Raw genomic sequence first — 21,691 nt, forward strand, 5'->3', positions numbered from 1 at the left:
ACATCAAGCCGCAAACGAGCACAAGAACCGTGTGATCTCGCTATTTGTAAATAGAATGTTTGTCAACAACGAACAGACTAGTTCATTACACCCTCCATTACGTTTGCCAAGCGAATAAGTCCGCGATCATTCAACTCGATCTTCTTCTTTTTCATTTTTCATTTTCTTTCCTTCTTTTCTTTTTTTCTTTCTTTCTTTCTTTCTTTCTTTTTTTTTTTTTGGAAAAATATCCTCCTTTGAGATCACGAGCAAGAGGAATGCATGAATCAACGATGACTCGTAACATCGCAACGAGTCAATTACGGTAATTAATCTTCCATAGTTCGTGCCATTTGTTAACCATCCTTGAATTTTTTTCTTTCATTGAAGTTTTTTATACGATCAGATGTATTTTTTTTTTCGCAAATATTAGATACACAATTGTAGTTTAGCAGAATATACGTTAAATATTCGAATTTATGTAAACGTATCTATGATCGATATCTATAAAAGAATATATACGTGCAATTTACGAAAAGATAATTGTATCTTTTGATTTATCAAATCTTATTACCGCTCCGCTTTTTTCTTCCGCTTGTCCACGATGTTAATTCAATACGACAGTTAATTCATACTTTGATTACTAATCAAATTTCACATCACACGAATGCTCGTGTTATCGGTTCTATTTATCACTGTGGGAACGAAACATGGCGTAGAGGTATATCAACGAAGACAGACAAAGAAATCGTGCGAGACCTGAAGTAACGTCGCTTGTCGCGAATGTCTGTCCATTATTGATGTAAATTATAAATACAATCTCGAATGTAACGAGAAAAGAAGGAAATACGTCCCGAAACGACTTACAACTGAACGTCGTATAATGATTTGTGGCTTGCTGCAACCCTTGCTGCGGCTCTTTCGTTCTGTCCATCTCGAAACGATGTTCGCTTAATCACGCGCGAGAAAAGGGAGAGATGAATTGCGAGGATAATTTGTTCAGATTGCTTTATTTAATTTTTAATAAATAGAATAAGAAAAAAGTCAAAGGAAAAAAGAGGAATGTCAATAATCAATTTGTAGAGAAATGTGGATTTATAATAAATGTACGATTGATTCTCAAAGAACGATATGAAAGGTGGATTCCGTAATAACAATTCCCAAACAGATTTCACAATCGTTATCGTAATATCAATGTTTATACGTCATAAATTAAATTTCATAAATGGTAATTTTAAAAATTTTTTTCTTGCTTGTCTCGAAAGTAAAATCATTTAGTAGAGTATAAAAATCTCGGGTGGTGAAAAATTTAAAAATTATTTTGTTAATTGGATTCTCGACCACTGTTGATCAACTTGTGCGTCATTTAAAGGCCAACTGTACAAATAAGCAATAAACTCATCTTTCAATCGGTTATTTTTCTCTTTCACGAAATTACCGCTTTGCCTCTTATTACATAGATATTTCATAGTTAATGAATGCATTTCGCGATTGAAATTGTTGCTGGGGCGGTTCGAAGGCACGTGAAGATTCTCCTTTGAGGCGTCGTTGAAAGGAGTTGCACAAGCTTGTACACGTTTTCTCACAACAGGATTTCAAGGGGTTACACGCGTACGCGTTTTATGACTGCCCCGTTGGAGGTGGTCGAAGGTATGCTCGTATAACCGAGCCTCCACGCTCGTAACACGCACGAATATTTAAAATTGCAGCCGTTCTTCTTCGACATTTATCGCGTTACGATGGCCACGTCACGGGCACAATGTTCTCTCGGAAACTAATCCTCCAGACTAATGTCGAAGCGTGGAAAACGGATGGGGATAAAATAAAATTGCGAATCGATGGATCGAAACGAAACAACAATTTTTGATTTTTCGCCTATTAGTTTTTTCGTTTCGATTCAAATTCTTTGATCAATTCCTTTGGATCGGATTCTTTTTCTTTTCTCAAGATCAAAGAGAAGAGACGACGAAGATCTAAACGATATGTATATGATATGCAGGAATTTCGAAATCGTACCGACGATGATTGGTAATCGATGTTCGCCTTCCTTCTTCGAATCGAATTTTTTTCCTCAACGTCGATTTAAAGGAAAAAAAAAAAAAGAAAAAAATGAGAAAGATTTATCGAGAAACAAACACGATACGCACGTCATGCAGAAATTCTTCAAATCATACCCATTATGAATAACAATCAAGATTAACCAATCTCTAGATCCATCTTTGGATCGAACCAAGTATCGATCCTTTTCCTCGACGTGTATGTAAAAAGGAGGGAAAGAAGAAGAAGAAGAAAAAAAACTAAAAATTCTGTCGAAAGATACGTAGAAATTCCTACATCATACCGGTCACGTGTTTGCGAAATGGAAGTTTGCCCAACTGTGTCACGAAGAGAGCCGCTCCTCTAGGGTTGTGGTTCTTTCGTGACACGGCGTACGCGCGAACAAACGATAGTGGAGTTGAAGTGTAGGGTAAAGAAGGAGAAAGAAAGAAAGAAAAAAATAAAAAAAAAAAAAAAAGAAGAGGAACGTCGTTTTACATGCCTCCGCTTTCGAATAAACGAGTGTACGTAATACGGTGTCATTATCGTCGCACGCGACGAGACTTGGCGCCATGTCGAAGTCCTGCTCCTTCGTGTTGCCACGTGTACGTAAGAACGATTATATTGTGCTGTATAGTTATATCATGCGAGTATTCTCATGTATTTATGCATGTCACCATGGCTGAATAACGCGCAACATTTCCACATGTACATTCATACATGTCACCGTGTCGAACTCTAATTGAGTTCTAATTATCGATGACCGACAAGATAGACACGGTTAGATAGATGCGTTTCGTTTTGGTTTCGATTTAACACGTGACGAATTATACGATTTATTATCGATTGCATTAACATTTTCTTCTTCTTTTTCCATTCCTCTTCTTCTTCTTCTCTTTTTATTGCAATTTTGTTGGCGCAGTGTTATATAAAAGAAGAAGAAAAAAAAAAAAAAACGTTCTTACGTAAAAGTTGTGCGAAAAAAAAGAATAGAAACGTTCTGTCATTGTTTCACCGGATAATTTAAAGGAAACTATGGATCGAGAATCTACGAGTAATTTTGTAATAAAATATAATTGAATCTATGGATTGACGAACATTTTTATTTAAAATAATTACTTTTTTTTCAATGGTATTTTATTTATTTATTTATTTTTTTTTAATATCTAATTTTGAAGGTTAATAATTATTTATAGAACAATGCATTCTTTATAAATCGGTGAATAATGTATTCAGTGATCAAAGATTAATAAGATTCTACGAATACAATCTTCGTTCATTATTCGTAAAAATAGCATGGTATATAAGTCATGTTGTATAATTTCTTTTCTGCTCATTTTTCTTTTTTCCATTTAATTCCTCGTACGATGGATTCAGATACTCTAATGCAATTCACTAAAATCAATTATTAATGTTTTCACTATAATATTTCTTTTTTTATCGAACCGAAGATTTTCTTCAATCAATTAATTCAATCGCTCGATAAATAATCATATTTTATGCAAAAAAAAAAAAAAACAATTGATATTATCTGTACTTGGTAATTATCGGTGATACGCCGATAATAAATGATCAAATTATTGTTCGTTAATCGGCTATAATTTTAATTATTTAGTGACATCTGTTTACGTAACAACGTTTTTACGTTTCCTTGCTTATTTCGCTGTCTCGTATAATTGTTTATTCGCAATAAACTACAAATATTCTTATTTGTAGCCGTAAATGATTGTTAAAGACAAATTTCAGCGATAATTTAACTACAATGCAAAACCACTTTTATTTCTATAAAATTATTGTAAAATTATTGTAAAATATGCACATCGATTCGAATTCATCGAGGATTGGTGTAATCATAATAATTATAGATGGCGCGTGCGTTTTTAAATTATTATCGTCCAAAGATATTTTATGCCACGATTAAAAATATTCGTAATTGAAAAGGCACAATTTCGAAATCGTTATGGTCAACGATTTTGGCCACGCCATCTTATCCACAAACTCGAAAGCGATGGAAGAAAGAGTTGTTTCGTCCGAGAGAAAATCTCAAGCAGATTTAAGGGGATAAAAAAATAAGAAAAACCAGACTTGGCGAAAGAAAAGCCGCAGAAAACAAAGAAAGCGACCGCAGACGCGAGTTATTGGCCTGTTTACCTCTTTGCCCGCGAAATTATCCACTCGTTTGACTGGGGAATAATCTGCGGTAACGTGGCCGAACGGAGGCCATATTGTCCGCTTAAATGCCGGAAGAAATCATCAAACTTACCGAGACATGTTCACCAGTGGATATTAAAAGCGTATTTCTCGGTGTGAAGAACTCTCAAACTCTAGAAAACGACTCGTTGTTACCGATCTTATATCGTTGAAGTTGAAAAAAATTTTAAAGAATACACGAATATTCTTGATAATCTGTCGTACAACTCGAAATAAATTTATTTATTTATTTTTTTTTTTAATACTTTATTTTAATCAATTTTAATTTTGAATCTCTCTTTTTTTTCTATTTTTTTCCTTATAACGTCGAAAGTTGGATTCAAAGCAAAAAAAAAAAAAATATTGTGTACGATACGCATGTTCATTTAATTTGTAACTTTCTATCTTTTGAAATACTGTAACAAGTATTAGTATAATATTTCAATTACGAAAGTGTAAAAAGATTCATTCACCTAGTGTTTACACATTAAGTTTACGTAGTTATGGATTTCAACACATTTTCTTAGAATACTATTTTCAATTTTTTTGCGTAACATTCCTTCTCGTAAGATTTCTAACGTGATGCTAAAATTATTTACACCACTAAACTTTCACATTTCCACAAAATGACGAAACCGAATTGGAAAAAATTCTACAAAATTACAACATAAATTTACACGTCGTCGTAAACTATCTATCTATGAAAACTATCTATGAAAAGAATAAAAGAAATTAATTTAATTAATCGATCAGAAAATTACCAAATGTATTTTTCGTATTAATATTGTTCAAATGAATTGATTAAAAAAATATATATATTACACAATCATTCAAACGTTGCAAAATACTCGCGTACAAACAAATTTCGATTGAGTTTCACTAACAATAATAAAAAAAATCGACAACTCTATAGAATTTATATCGACGTTCGATTAACAAATTTCTCGAATTTTTCCACCATTCGTTTCTTTTCCTTTTGAGAAATATTAGACGAGACGCATCCACGCAGTTTTTATCGAACGACCAAGAGTGATAAATGCACGTGCACAAAGCGGATGTGCATCCGATAAGGTTGTCCCACGTGGGCCGATAAAACCAAGTCAGTTGTTTCCTCTGGCTTTAACGACGTCGCGAGTGAACGAGTGAGTCCGTACTCTGCTCACCGTGTCATTCGGTCAACGATCTCGTAAGGCGGGTTCGTGCTACGAGTGGGAGATCGGGCAAAAAGGCAAGCAACGTAAGAAAAACTCGGTCAAATGGATCGAGAGTATCGCCTACCTCGTGTGTTTTCTTTTTACTGTCCTCCTTCTTTCACCCCTCGACTTGTGTCTCGTTAGATTAAAGCAGAACTTGCATTCTTTCCCACCCCGTTATATTTATATGCACCCGACGTCTCTCCATTATATCTTTCTACGCTCAAAACTCATAGGATATTCTTCTTTCTTTGTTTATTGATTAAAATTATCCTATTTCATTTTTATTTTTTTTTTTTAAATTTTAAGCAAAGAGATAAGGATAAACAAAGGCTAATATTCTTCTTTTCAGAATTTATTATTTTAATTTATTCTCTTATAATCGGGAGAATAAGGAAAATAATAAAAATTTCAAAACCGCGAAGGAATTAAAATTATTATTTTGTAATGTTGAAGGATTTTTTTCTAGCAATTGGTTCTCTAGCGAATAAAGGAAAGGATCCAATGCAAGGAAGTATCGATATCGCACAGAGAAGGCCTTTGAAAATCTGTTCGTACGTAAGACTGAAAATACGGGTGTACACAAAGTCGTTACATACAATGGTGTCATTAAGGGTAAGTTGTTAACGACAAATGGCACTATGATCACCGGTCACGTTCTATAAATACGCACGATGACTCTTAACTGCAAGGTGTGTCTGGAGACAGGTCATCGAGAGAAAGACCTGCATCCATTTTCTTTCGATCGAGGTGTGAACTGGCTTACCAGCTTATCCTATTGTAAAACTCGAAATATCGTAAACTGCCGTTTAAAGATTTCAATAAAAAGTGATTAATATCTTCAAATGATAAAATATAAGCGTTTAATTAATAAGAAAATATTCTGAAATTGATTTATTGAAAAAACAAAAATATTACAATTTTTCTTAAATAAACAACAACTAAAATACTGCCATTTTATGAATTAATAGAAACTTCATTCTTTACGAATAAAAAAGCTAATGATCTTTTTTATCCAGATCCAAAAAATTTTTAGAAATCAGAATCAGAGAAAACATATGTCTTACAAAAAATTTCTTTACAACGATCGATACGTAATTTATTTTATTGAATATTTCTATTGGGATTCTCTATGTTAATTTTTTTTCGTTTCCATCGTATATTTAGCGCACAAATGCAATTTTACACGCGCTTTTAATAACTGGAACGATCTATTTTTCGCGCTATTACGTGACAAAGCAAAGACAGACTGATTTCTATATAGGCAACGCGCGTAAACGTGATTTACACGAGGTCTGCGGAGGAATTAATCATGCGCGTAGTTTCTTGCGCTGGTCATGAATCGTGTAAATAATTCTGTCAACGTCAACCGTGCAAAAAGATGGAAAAACAAATCTAAAGTTGAATAGGCAGAGAATTTTATCTCAAGGTTGGATATTCTAGCGAACATATCGCCTCACATTTGTGTATTATAAATAATATTATTTAATTTTATTCGTCAAATTACTTATTAACTTTACGACACATATAAACAAAATTAAACGTCAAAATAACGCGGTGTTTCTCTTAACAGTTATGAAAAATCATTACTATTAGATTATTATTTACCAAACTGTTTATTTGAATAAAATCATTCAATAACGCACTTATTCGCAGCAAAATTTGTTCTTATTAAATCAATACTTGATGTATACGTCATTAAATACAAATCTAAGCTTAAACCTTTTTTTTTTCACTCGTCTCGAAAATTTTAACTATAAAAGTGGTATATTGATATAAAACTGAAATATTATTTTATTATTGATACAAATGTGACATAAGAAAACATATAGGATTCATATTCAGGATCGAAAGAAAATTCGATTCTACTTATGAAAACAAGAGTAAAAGCGCGGCAACGTGTCCGAAGAACAAGGGCCATATGCATAATTAAATCACCCGCGAAAATAAATTAACGCGATTGCATTATAATAACGATTCTCGTGTATCTCTCCGGCCTTGTAGTTTAGAAGCGTGTCGTTGGTACGAATGTGCACGCGCTTCGTCACCTAGGAATGCAGAAGGAAATCCGAAGCCGCAGTCTCGTATAACGGCCTGCGTTATAACTTCACCGACCGGTGCAGAAATACGCAGTACGCTTTCGTTGCAACGAGCGTTATTCACGGGAAATAAAAAAAAATGGAAAATAACGTTACATATCGACCGATCGATTTTGAGACGTCGCTTCACTTTTACTCGAAACAATTCAATTTGATTTAATATAAAAGAACGAATGAATTTGGAGAGGGCAAAATTCTTGCAAGCTCCAAATCAAATTTAAAAATTACTTAAATTAATTTAAAGTAATTTTTCTTAATAACAGTACTCATCAACGAAAAATAATTCTCGATAATTTTTGCTTCAGACGAGATGATTCGATGCGACGAATTCTTCCTCTGTGTACGAAAAGGAATTTTGAAATTTAAATTATAATCGAATCGTTCAAAAGAAGATTGCAAGATTACTTTCTTTTTTTTTCTTTTTTTTTTTTTTGTCGAGCGAATCGTGTTAATAAGGAATAAAATTTACGCGACGAATAACGATCCAACAAATTGTTTTCGATCGGCCGATTCAAAATAATAAACACATTTCGGCAAAACGAACCGATTCGAATTTCAACCATTTCAGCTTTCTCTACATTTCACACGTTATGTAAACATTCACAATATATTATACACACGCAGGTATTGGCCATCCGTGTGTGTCAAGGTATATCATAAAATCAATTAAACGTAAAACGAAGATGTCAAAGTTTATGCGATTTTGCGAGAGGAATACGTTCTTTACCAGATAGTATTACTGCTTTTTCTCTATAGTTGGGCAGAATAGGAAAAATAATAATAATAATCCGAGCCGCTTATACGGCGCGTAATTAGAAACTGCAAAACGAAATTCAATTTAAGATGAAAGAAAATAATCGGCAAAGCTCGCGGTATTGCGGTCCCCGTCCAAGATCTTGTGCAACTTTCTCTTCTGTCTGCTCGGGACACCTTGTAGAAAGCAACGGCTGTATCGACGCGACGCGGCAGGTATATACCGAAGCCAAGACCTTTGTCGGTCGGCTTAACCAGAAAGAGGGACCCGTAGGGAAGCTCGAGACAAAGGGACGAACAGGGTTCGAGCCGATGGAAAGGGGGGCCGCGGAGCAAAGAAAAAGTGACCCAGATGCTCTTGGGCCCATACATTTCAGCTCGTGTTCGCTTGGGCCCGGCTACGCGACCAACCAATTGCTATACAAACAAGTTTTTTCTTCGAAAAAATTTCTTCCAAACCCTCGCCACATTTTTCCGAATTTTTCCTTGAAAACGGGATCATAAATTTCGATTCATAATTCGAAAAAAAGATTAAGAGATGTCGCGTTTTAGATTTTTTTCCAAGAAGTTTTCAAATTTTTTTTCATTTAATTTAATACAAAAAATATGTCGTGAATACGATGTATTATATTAATTTCTTTTTTTTTTTTAGCCATTACACGTTACTGCTAAAAATACAAAACTGTAGAGATGTGTAAAATATATACTTTTTTTGCATAAATTAATTTTAATCGTAAAATGTTTATTTCTCTCCTTTCGTTTCGTATTCTTTCGAAACACCCCGTAGAGCAAGGAACGAACCGTGCCATTCGACACGGAGGATAGATTTTCAACGAAAGGATGACTCGTGAACCGAATGAATCGCTGTTGCAAAACCGGCTAACCAAGTCGAGGAACGCGCGAGTACGCTCGTACTTACGTATATATACGCGTTTCTTTCTCAGACGGTTAAAAGTCTTAACATTCACGGTGTGTAGAATGGAGGAGGAAAAGTACGGCGCGAGAAATGAGTGAGGTTGAAAAAAGGTTGGGATACGCGACGTTGGCAACGACGCAAAGGCACTTATTGCACTCTCCTCTGTGTTTCGCGGTAGTACTACTACTATTGGCACGAAAGAAGCTGGAAGGAGGAGAAGGCTTTGCCGACGGGTGAAGCACGTGACGTCTGGGTTCCCGCCGTTCTTTCCTCTCCGAACCGAAACACGCACACGTATACGATCAAGATGCGAGGAGAAAGAGCTAAGGGAAACGAACAAAACGTTCGTTGCTCGTTGCACAAATTTTCCTTTTCATTTCTCTCTCTCTCTCTCTCTTTCTCTTTTTTCTTTTTTTGCAAAACCCTATGCAAAGAAACTGCGATTTCTTTCTTATTCGAAGATACGTCGGGTGTTATTTAATCCAATCCCAATATTCGTTTTTCGAATAAAAATACTCGACGAATTTCTTTTGGACAAGCGAATTTATTAAAGAAAAATAAATCAATCGGTTCTATATATTGTGCTTTCCAGAATGTAAACACTTTCAGATGTGCTAGTTTAAATATATATTCGATAATTGAATAACCGAAATTCGCATAATCGACATTCCACTTGTGTTTACATCTTGCTGTATTTCCTTGAAATTTCAAATTCGTAATAAAAACAAACGAGAATTAAAAAAATACGAGAGAAGGGAATGAATAAAAGGAGGAAGCGAGAATAAAACAAGATAACGTGGTAAAAAGAAACGAAGAAGTGGAAGAAGTTTAAAATAGAGAAGTAGCAAAATAAAAGACGTAGGAAAAGTAAATTTGTATTTCTCGTAGCTGAGAGAAAGAGGGAAGAAAAGACCTGTGCAGATCTGAAAGGATAGAACGCAATCTCGAAACGGTGTTAAAAATTCATGAAAATGAATAGAACCGTCAACCGTTGTTTATTTGTCATATTTTACTCTCGACTTTGACTCGAGTGTCTGCTATAATTCTTAAAGAAAAAATTTCCACGATATTTAAACATCCGTACAATTTCTTCTCCTCCTTCTCTTCCCAACTACAAGTTTGTCAACGGTAAAGCATAACAAATGGTGACAGTAGAAAACGGGTTGTCATTACCATTAATCAGACTGTTTCAATGAAAACACGTTCGAAGGCTGTATTACGCATCCGATATCGATCTCGCGTGGCATTAAAGGCCATGATTATGCGTGCGAAACAACCCCGGCACAAATACACGGGCATAACCGCGGTAAGCACGATCCAAGTTTCGTTAAAAGCCTCGTGAACAGAAAGAGAGAAGAGCGGTTTATTTTTATTTTTGTCTGGCGAGCGCTAAATGAAAATGGGTCGAGGCGTCTGTGCTCATTTGCGCTCCTTCTTTTTATTTCTTTACCAAAGTGGTGCTGTTCCTGTCGCTACAAAAGGCGCGACACTACTCGAGATCGTATATACGAGCACCGGGATGCATTACGCCTATATATCGCATAGGCCACCCTTCTTTTCCCCTCCCCTGTTATTTTTTTTTCTTTTCCTTCTTTTTTCTCGAAAACGCGTTTGGAAACTTTGCACGTGAAACCCACGGCCACCGATGCGTTTCGTGGATTAATAAGAAAACGTTCTCCAGGGTCCATTTTTCGACGCTGCCGCGTGTAACGAGCAAAAAGTTCCGGCCGGTAAAAAAGGAAACTGGGATGCGTTCGTATTTGGACACCGGTCTCGTTAATATTCGCCACGTAGCGAAAGGGAAGGCAACCTCGCGGGCGTGTACACACGTGAGACGCGATTGTTAGTGGGCCAGGGCTTCGCCAAAATTCGTTGACCGAGCTTGGCCTTCGTCTCATCGTATCGGGAGAAAGAGAAAGAAGATGGGGAGGAGAATCGGTCGGTGGAGGGAAGGAAGCGAGGCCAAATACAAGGAAAAGGACAAAAAAGGGTGAAGTACTTGGTGGAGGGAGGAAGAGCAGAGGCGAAAAGGAAAGAGTGAAAGAACAAAAGGAGCAGAGCGATCTCCTTAAGAGAAATGCGTGGGAATTGAACCATGTGGCCCGAGGACTGGTTCGCGAAATATCGCATTGCGAAAGTACGTGTACACCCACAGAGAAAAGGAAGCTAAGCGTGTATATATATATATATATATATATATATATATATATATATATATGAGAGAGAGAGAGAGAGAGAGAGAGAGAGACGAGAGACTGCGGGAAACTGGCGTGCATATGAAAGTTCCCGATTCTATTTATCCGAGCGTTAGTTTTCATTTTAAATGAGAATTTTGTATACAACTTAAAAGTTTATAGAAGATCAATTTCATATTCGTATAAATTTAAAAAGAGAAATCAAAAAGAAAGAAAAAAAAAAAAGAATGCAGAGAATTAATTGTATCGAGAAACGCGATCATAATTAGGGCGCGCGAAAATTTCTACGATTTTCAATTATTAGAAATAAATTACTGGCGTTAAAAGTAAGCGCACAATGCGCATGTATGTCAGTCGGGACAAGAACCCCGAGTGCCGCATGACTCGTAACTACTGCTGTGAATTAACAGCTGATTTTCCGCATACAAGTATATTATATACGCGTTGCATTCAAATATCGTAACGAACGAGTAAATTGCTTTCAGAAATGGAAAATTTATACAAATGTTGGATTGTTTCGACAAATCGCGTCACAAGATGAGGCAAATGTAAATATTTTAATGATACTAAAAAGATATAATGACTTTTGAATACGTGTATCTTTTCCGCTAATAAATTGATAATTGTTTTTATTTATGCATACATGAAATGTACATTTTACAATTACGCCAACGAAGCTTAAAATATTAATTATTTTTAGATTTTAGATACATAAATAGATACGAACAAATTAGTTGATAATTATTTGAAAAATATTTTCCGTACGATTTAAAATTCTTCAACTTTTACTCGATATCAAGCCATTATTTGAATAATATTAACTCATTCGATATAACATATGTTTCTACATTATCTATCCAAAATATCAAGTGACGAACCTGAATGGAAAGAATTATCGGCCCCGGCGCTCAAAAAGTTATCAAATAATACAAACAATGTATAAAAATGAAGGAATAAAAAAATCCGTGTAAAAGATAAAACCGTCATAAGTTTAAAAAGTTGAAAAGAAAAGAGACAGAGATTTCAAAATGAGACGCATGAGTCACAAGCTTTACTGAAATATAAAAAAAAATATACATTCATTTGATATAAAACGAACGAAAAAAAAAATCTCCTTACGTTTCTGCTTACGTTCCGTATAATAATAATAATAATAATAATAATAATAATAACTTTAAATCGAAAGGGAAGGAAGAAAGAGGAAGAGAGGGAGAGACGAACGTACGGAGGGAGAGCCAAGAGCCTCGGTAGAGTTCATCGTGTATCTTCCAATTAAACGATAACAGGCGTCAGCTGATATTTGCAACGTCATAGAGAAGCAACCGTATAAGGGCAAACTAAAGCGGTCAGTGTCACACGGTGTGGACTATGGGCGAGACAAACGATTAAAGCACCGACATGACTAGGCATACGAGGCGGATCGAGCGGGTCTAGTTTAACGGCGTGGGATCGGGCCGACGACTTTCACATGCTAAAATTAGTCGGACAACGCCGCGCGACAATTCGTAAAAGCCGCCGCCACCGCTGGCTAACCCGTCGTTGTCGGCATTGCGTAATATTCTAGTACATTCACGCGAAAACGATTGGGCTTTATTGGCGAATTCACCTTACCAAAGAGAAACAGGTTACCGTTTCCGGTCCACGTGTTAACCTTAGTAGGAGCGACATCCTGTTAAGGACACATCGTCAGCCACTAACGTGACCGTACGAGGCGAAACATTACGCCCATAAAATAAATTATTCTCGCCTTAACGGTACCTAATGAGATCGTTTATTGCTCGAATATATGCAATAAACTATACTATATGTTTTTCCTTGATTGGAAAATGATATGAACAGAGTTGTTTCCCAACAACTCTTGCAAATAATCGATTTAAATATATACGTGTAAATATTTCGATTCTTTCTGGATCATATTTTTTAGAGAAAAAAAAATTATATTAATTACTACTCTATTAATTACTTGCGATAAAAACTGTACTTGATGATCGTAAAATTTGTCTTACTGAAAAAAAAAAAAAAAAAAATATTGCATATACAATATCGAGTTAACTTTATTCTAGATCAATTATTCATTTCTCATTCGTTATTGGTTATTAACAGTGATGATTTTATTTTTATTATTGATATTAAGTATTTTTGATCGAGTGCAGTAATATTGAATGAATAAATTGTTAAAAATTAAACAAACAATTTTTTTCGTCATCTCATTGTCTCATCAAACACGTACCATTCAGAATGACGAATGAAAGAATATATCGGATGAATGAAGTGTTGCAGAGTAGTATTATTTAAAAATCGTACATCACTCGTGCAGTATGTAGTATGCTCATTATCAATCTTAATCACGTGCAAAAAGTACAGCATAAGAATAATTTTTTGTACGCATTGCACATTTTGCATTCAATCGGATTAGTCGTTCTAATAAAGGGAAAAAATATGTTGTATTGGAATTAGTGAATTGTGAATGATTAATTTTACGAAAGAGAAGAAGAAAAACAAAAGATAAAATAAAAATAAAAAAAATTAAAGGAAGAAAATTATTTGTAAATATCAACTTCTTCCTTTTTTTTTGTACGTGCAAATGATGGCTAATATGACTACAATTCGAGAAATTAACTCTTTGAATTCATTCTATATATGTATATATATATATTTATAATAGTACTATCTATAAAAAGGGATCAAACGTTCAATAACCATTACGAATTCAAAGAGTCAATCTAGTTATTTTGATGAAGTAAGCCAAAAAGAGATGATATATAAGCCGAAGATTATTTCTTCCTCCAGCACAGGTAACTTATTGGAGGAAGCGTTATAGATATCGCGTTTGATGGTAAAGCCTCTAAAACTACTGAAAGATGATGATACAAATGTATGCGTTCGTTTGGAAAAACCTACACCGATCATAAACTAAATCAATCATACACTCTCCTCCATCCTACGAAAAGTATCCTAAATTAACTTTTATTCTGTTCAGACAATTCGATTCTGATCGAACATTTCAAAGTTTATAGGAATCTTTTGCTTCTCATGCCAAAATTTTCTCAAAAAATTCGTCATAAATTTGAAAACGAGAAAACGATGATACTTTTGTACAAGGATGATTGCCGATATAGCATAATAATTGGTAGGTTATCGAGTGAGAGGGAACACAATGCTTTTAACCACTTACCTTAGAAAGTTTTTCGCCCTCGTGGTGCGGCAACAACGTCCTCAATGACTGGAAACCGGCGTTAATACTTTGCATCCGACGTCGTTCATTGCTGTTGGCGATTTCTCGCCGCATACGCTTCTCCTGCTCCATGTGGCTTCGCGGTGTCACACGGCCGACGTTGCTGGTACTATTGCCGTTGCTCAGCGCAACGTTTTGACCAGCAACACGGCGAGATACTGCGCCGTTGCTCTTTGATTGCTGTTGCTGCTGCTCTTGCGAATCAACGACCTCGGCGATCGTCACGCTCGTGGCCACCGAGCCCTCCTCCACTGTTCCAATGCTTCTGCAAAAAATATATCAATTATATAATATATGTAGAAATCAATGCGATATAAAATAAAGGATACTAACAAGTGTCAGAGGGAAATTTTGTCACTGTGCAAACATTGTAATGAATACGTTCGTTTGATGGCGCGCAACAAGCGCCGGTTGCAATCTCTTTTGGCATGGCAACCAAAGAGATACAAAATCAAAGAGGACACTGAAACAACCGGCTCTCTCTCTCTCTCTCTCTCTCTCTCTCTCTCGCATACGCCCCATATGACGTTCATGTTTCGCCGAGTTTTGTGGTGGCTCTGAATATTTGATTTACCAAGTAGATACCAAAGTGAGATACAGCGCGCAGAAACCAGCGCGCAGACGGAAATATAAAAAAAAAAAAAAACGGCTGTCTGTCTGGATCCAAGGGCTTTTAAGAAAATTGAAAGCGCCTACCAGTTTGTATCACGTTGTTTCAACTACATGGAAGCCACGGACTTATCGACAGTTAAATTCGCGGTCAATGAAGCGAGACGTCATTGTGGTTACAAGTTTCAAAGGTTCTACTAAGCCTGCACGCAATGCCACGCCACGTAAAATTACTCCTATGTCTCCTTGCACAATCTCTTTTTCTTTTTTAAATTCTTTTTTTACAAGCCTGTGCAACGTGTTACGAAAATTTCTACACACTGTATGTGTTTCAATGTCAACGTTTCGTGTTTCGCAATGATTTGCCGAGATTAAAATATTCCTTTTCCAATGTTTTTCCAACAATGGGTACAAGAAAAATAATTAAACGAGATTGTAGATATCCGAGACAATGTTGGCTGAGAATTTTTTTATATCTGCATAAAAATAAACATAATTTGTATTTATGTAATAAATTATAATTATTTTCATTTACTTAAATATGACAAGGAATAATTGCAATGTTAGAAGAGTTTGGTTTACCAATGTATTCTTAGAAATGTTAGAGAAACGTAAACAAATATCTTTGATTTCATTTCACGAAGTCACTATTAATGAAAGGGAGATGCACATTTGGGGGAACTTAACAATTGAACGAAACGACGTATCATTGCAATGGTAAACGTAATGAATACTTTAGAAACGAAGAGATGAACGTTTCTCTGGAGAAACGGTGGCAGAAGAATGGAAAAGAAGGACGGGAAATAAGTGATGCAGCCTCCACTAAGAAACATCTGGTAAAATTACACGGAGACGTGGCGGAGACGATAGAGAGAAAGAGAAAAGAGGGAAAAGATTGGAATGGCGGATGTGAGATGAGTCAGCAGGGAAAGACCGTGACCTTGTGCCCTGCTCTCTGAAACATTCGTTCAGCGCGTGCCGATAATAGAAATGGAATATATCCATACGTATATACGTGTAATATAAAGAAAACTGTGTGAGTGCAAATACCGTGCGCATAATGTAATGAAACGATAATTTTATAAAAATACTCGTAAAATCAGAACACGATCTTATCTCGATACTTCGTATCGTATATCACAATTGGATTTACAAGCGATAATTTTTTAATCTAAATGGCGTAACAATATTACATCCAAAAAATTTTTCATTGTTTAAAACATCTAGAGATATCTCTCTCGTACAATCTTTTGAACTTTGAGTATTTAGATTTATATCGATATGATTGATACAATGATTGTCACGAAATAATTGAAACGAAAATTAAAGAAAAAATATTATGCATGTACAAGACGTTTCGAAATATAAGAATAAATACTACAAATGAAAAAAATGTTACACATATATGAATGTAAAACTCGAGAGAATATGAATGGGTACTATTATTGATCAACGCCTGATGAAGTCATTGGACTTCCTACAGGATATGGAATAATAACACGTGGTCCATGCTGCGGAATTCCACATGGTACTCTCCCATCGAGTGGTTACATTAGATCAGCTGGTACGCCGACGGCTTACTGGCTGGATGGTTGGCTGCTGTGACGTCAGCTCGTTCGTCGGATACCCGCTGAGTTCTCTCGGATCAGTCCCGTAGAAGTAGGTCGACTAAGTAGGTGGCTACCTTCCTTTTCATCGTAGATCTACATGTATATATATATACACACACAATACATATACATGTATTGTTCTTTCAAAAGAAGATTCATCCGGTTAACGAGCCGTTGCTAATAGATACGAAAATTTCAGACCCGCATCGCCCACGTTGCTCAAAGCTTAGAACACCATCGTCATCCGAAAAGAATGTCGGTCCCTGAACGAAGAAATAGTTTGTCGCTTTTGTACGATCTACCTGAAAATAATCTATGACGTTCTTTTTTTTTTTTTTTTTTTTTGTAAGTTAATAAGTTTACGTCGCTACTCCGATTTCAAGTTGACGATAAATATTTTCTATGAAACTCGAGTTTATCATACCACACATGTTCGTTGAACAAGCGTTATCGTATCGGATAATAGTGGCGACGTTGAAATTGAATGATTTTTTTCAAAAGATTCTTCGCGTAGAACGGATGCTGGACCAGTAGAATGTCAGTAGAAAATTTGCGTGAGAAAATGATGAAATTGAATTTCAAAAATTTCGATTCACGATAGAATTTATTTTGCAACTATTATTATATAAGAGATTATGTATGTATTGACAATATTACTACATTATCATTATTGAGCTAATATTTTGAAAACTTCGAATTATGTAACTATACCAATTCAATATTTCCTTCTCACGTCCTTCTCGAACGTATATGTAAATATGTAACGTTAAAAAAATTCAAATCAAATTCAACGACTATCATTAACAATATATAAATCGCGTAAAGATAAAAGAAATTCCGATATACATAATCAAAGAATCGTCCAATCGTTCGAACAACGAAACGAGAAAAACATAACATGGAGGAGGCGTGCGAATGTTTTCACGCGGTATACGTGCAGACGCGGGCGCGCGAGCGTTCACGCGCGCGAAGAAACACAGCTAAATACGCCGCGGAATTGCGCCATATACGCGCACACGGATGTTCGAATCTGGTGCCACGTCCGCGTTCCGCGTGTGTGTGTCGGTGCTAGGTGCTCTCGCGCACGCGCGGCTGTGTATTAGTGAGAGAGCCGCGAGAGAGAGACACGCGGATTGTGCGGTTGTGTGTCGGCGACGCGCCGCTCTCGGTCGGCTCGCGTGAGTCACCAACAGCTGATGGCTGGCGCCACTCAGCTGGTTGTTACCGGTGCCTTCGCACGAGCCTCGCTATCTCTGGCTGCCTATCAGCTGCGAGCAACTAGGAAAACGACCGGAAAGGACGTCTTGTCGAGCTCTATAAAAAAACCCGGGAGAAAAAGTGTCGTGGTTACGCGACGGCGTCTACGATGGCGTTGGCGTTCCTTCGAGCCTTCCAACCTGATCGCCTTGTCCGGTATATAAATGAAACACGTAGTCGAAACACGCACCAAGAAGATCACACGCTTCCGTTTTCACTTCAGATTCCATGCCCATGATCGAGTAATTCCCCGGGTGGAAATATTTGGGTATACGTGTTACGCGACGCCACAACGTTCTGTCGTATAACGGAAAAGGTCAAGGTTCATTGAAAAGTTGAGTAAATTCGTACCGTTTGAGAATCTTGGCCGTTTCATTCACCGCTTTGAATACCGTTCATAGAGTACTTTGGTTATTTTAGGATCTATCTGTTCCACGATTGCTGGATGCAACGATCTGATGTTACGCCATTTGTTTGTCGATATACGCGTACGCTGATCTTGCGCGAATAATTTTGGTTTTTCCGGATACCAAGAATGGATTTTAATACGCGATCGAGATTACTGTACATATACGATTTGTTATTTTATAATTGAAAAAATTTTACGTCATGCGAATTTTAATATATAATCCGTCTTCTATCCGTTAGTATTATTGTTTACGTTTTAATAACATTTTATTCATTTTCAACATTATATAATTCTCTTTTTACTTTGAGTATGTGTCAACAACTATCCTATTACCATAAATAAAATCATAATATTTTTTCTTATCTTTTTTTTTCCTTATCCATACAAGTTTTTTGTAAAAAAAAAAAAAAAAAAGAGGAAAAAATTGAATAAAGAATTTTTTATTGCGTATATTATGCGTTGAGATAAATCTAGAGATAAAATATATAATTAAACTCATAAAAAAAATATAAAATAAGAAAAGATAAATAAATATATATATATATATATATTTCTTCAATCAAATATGAAATATAAGCATAAAAGTAATGAAATGAATTTTTTTTAAATCACCCGGTATACATATCCAAGGCTAAGTTTAGGTAGAACAGGGGAACTGCACGACGTTCTTCGAATGGTCGTGAAACAGACTTGTATAGGTGCCTCTACCTACTATCTGCGCATTTATGTGCGTCTGTTCGTTTATGTTGGGGTTTGGACACCCTAGCCAACTACCCAACCTCGGAAACCTCCCTACCTCCCAACCTCCCTATGAACGAAGCCTATCAGACGCACTGCGGAGACCTATCTTCTTTTTTTTTCCTTTTATTTTATTTCTTTTACATCGTCGATTAACTCTCTTCAATTTCTTTTTATCTCATGTCTTAATAAGAAAAATTTAATATAATGATATGAATAATACAGATGAAGCATACTTGAAAATATGCAAAATTGAAGATAAATAAATTTTAAAGAGAAATCTATATAATAGAAATATTAAAATAAATAACATACTAACGCTCGAATTTTGATATTTAGATATGTGATATGAATTAAAATGAATGCATTTTTTTTCAAATATATTTGAAGATAAAATGAATTTTTTATCCTGTCATAAGTTTCATAATGTGAATTCAATTCAAAGATTAATCATTTTGTATTCAATTCCTTCAATTACAGTTAGTTAGGAAGATATTTGAGCAAAGTGGTTTCAGAGGAAAAAATAGGAGTAAATAAGCGTAAAGATTGCTGCCAGCAGCAGCTGTTATACGAGAATTTTTCTGGAAACGGAGCTGTCGACGACAGATGTTAACAGGATCAAGAACAAACCCCGAAATGGACTGGTATAAACCATGACTTCTCTTTATACTAGATTCTTTCTTTTAATATCTCAGTAATCGTAAGTCTTAATTAAACCCACGTTTTGTTCTTAAATTTCAACGATTAATTATTTGCATTTAATTAAATTTCGTTTTAACTACATTATATTAAATTTGGAATGGACTTCTCATAATTTGAATATTAATTACAATATTACACAAGAAATATTTAATGCAAGTAATAAAATATTTCTGTTGTAGATGTTCTAAGCAATTTTATATTTTAAAAATAATGACAAATAACTATCAAAATTTGAAAAAATTTACAAGAAAATTTACATTTTACATGAATACCAAAATCTTGATATCATAAAAAATATTTGTAAAAAAATAATACCTCCTATTTTTTATTCTAATAAAACTATATTATTTGCATATTATATATACATTATCTTTCAATATCACATTTTATTATTTCTTTCCAAAATTGACAAACGTTTTCGAATTTAATTTATCAATTTTTGCCAGTGAAGATAAAAAATAATAATTATATATAAAATCTCATTAGAAGATATCGTTATATAAATATAATGAGAAAATAGAAAAGAGATCGGGTTACAGAAGTGCGAGGAACAAAACAAGAGGGGAAAAATGGGGGCCAATTTCGCGAATGTCTTTGCCAGAGTAAGGATGCCCGCTGTCGTATTAGCTCACACGGGATGAAATGAAGAACGAGAATGGGAATGAGATTGGGAACGGCCAGGCATATATTTAGCTATGTGACGTAAGGCACAGGCCAACGGGCGCCACGTTGAGTCTACATGAGTCTCTTCTTCTCATCTTCCTACTCCTCTTCTTCGTTTATTCGAGTCTTTGCAGTGTCGAATCGCTGTCTATACCCGCGAAATGTGTACCGATTCAAATCGATTTTCTATTTTTATCATTTAATCTTTTATTTGGGAAGGAAAACCAGGACTGTTTTCATCGTGAAATATATCGATGGTTAAATAAATTTTTTTTTTTTTACTTTGCAAATGACAGAGCTATAAAAAAATCCGCATATTATGTATGTTGAAATTAAAATTGAATATATTGATGTGTATGACGTTATATATGATATTAATATATTCGTAAGATATACCCTTTGGAGAATTGATTTTAGAAGTCAAGACAAACACAAATGATGATATATCGATTGAAGCTTATTTATTAAGTTATAAACAATTTAAGTTTGTATTATATGAAACGAGACAGAAACAACAGTGATATTACGAAGATAGAACTGTCTAAAGTCCTATGAATATACCAACACCCATGTATATTGACATGATATAATATTTTCAATATTTATAGATATTGATCTGTGTGCGGTCTCGGAAAACAGATTAAAAATATCACAGTAAAAGTATATTGGAAATATTATTGTAAATATTTTTAATAATATTATATTATCAATCTCATATGAGACCCTTAAAGGACCGTGTTGGATATTGTTATTCTATAAATACGAATACTTTCAGCTTGATAATTCGATAAGAATAAATATTTTATTTAATTTGATATTCTTAACAAGATATGTAATACAAGATGTTTTTTTTTAAATAAATATTTGCAAAAAAGTTTGTTTTAAAATGATGCAATTTAATTTACACGCAATATACGTTTTAAAAAAAAATTAAGGAGTTTACTGCTTTGAGTTAAAAATCTTTTTAAATGTATGAATAATAATAATAAAATAGTAAATTACATTTATCAAAGTTGTTAAAAATAAAGTATTGAATAACTAAATGTTATATTGATTGGCACGATACTTTATGCAAGTCAACATGCAATAAATGTATGATAAATTGC

The 21,691-nt window shown here is 34.9% G+C and overlaps 1 protein-coding gene and 1 long non-coding RNA gene across 4 annotated transcripts in view; one reads left to right on the forward strand and one right to left on the reverse strand.

The window, feature by feature from the left end:
• crp (transcription factor cropped) overlaps positions 1-21,691 on the reverse strand; it is a 139,469-nt gene that overhangs the window by 109,546 nt on the left and 8,232 nt on the right. For 2 of the 3 annotated variants that reach the window (XM_086913381.1, XM_086913379.1), the window contains exon 2: positions 14,538-14,862. In XM_086913381.1, coding sequence (XP_086769507.1) covers positions 14,538-14,862 — 325 coding nt within the window. The remainder of the gene's footprint in view (positions 1-14,537; positions 14,863-21,691) is intronic. The other variant, XM_086913380.1, reaches the window with a different exon arrangement.
• LOC147656707 (uncharacterized) lies at positions 17,918-18,854 on the forward strand. The gene is made up of 3 exons (XR_015293759.1): positions 17,918-18,229; positions 18,297-18,407; positions 18,494-18,854. It is a non-coding gene; the product is annotated as an uncharacterized LOC147656707 (long non-coding RNA).

This window comes from Apis florea, unplaced genomic scaffold (genome assembly GCF_048593485.1).
Source record: "Apis florea isolate Af1SG1 unplaced genomic scaffold, ASM4859348v1 contig_3496_pilon, whole genome shotgun sequence".
Classification (NCBI taxonomy): Eukaryota; Metazoa; Arthropoda; class Insecta; order Hymenoptera; family Apidae; genus Apis; species Apis florea.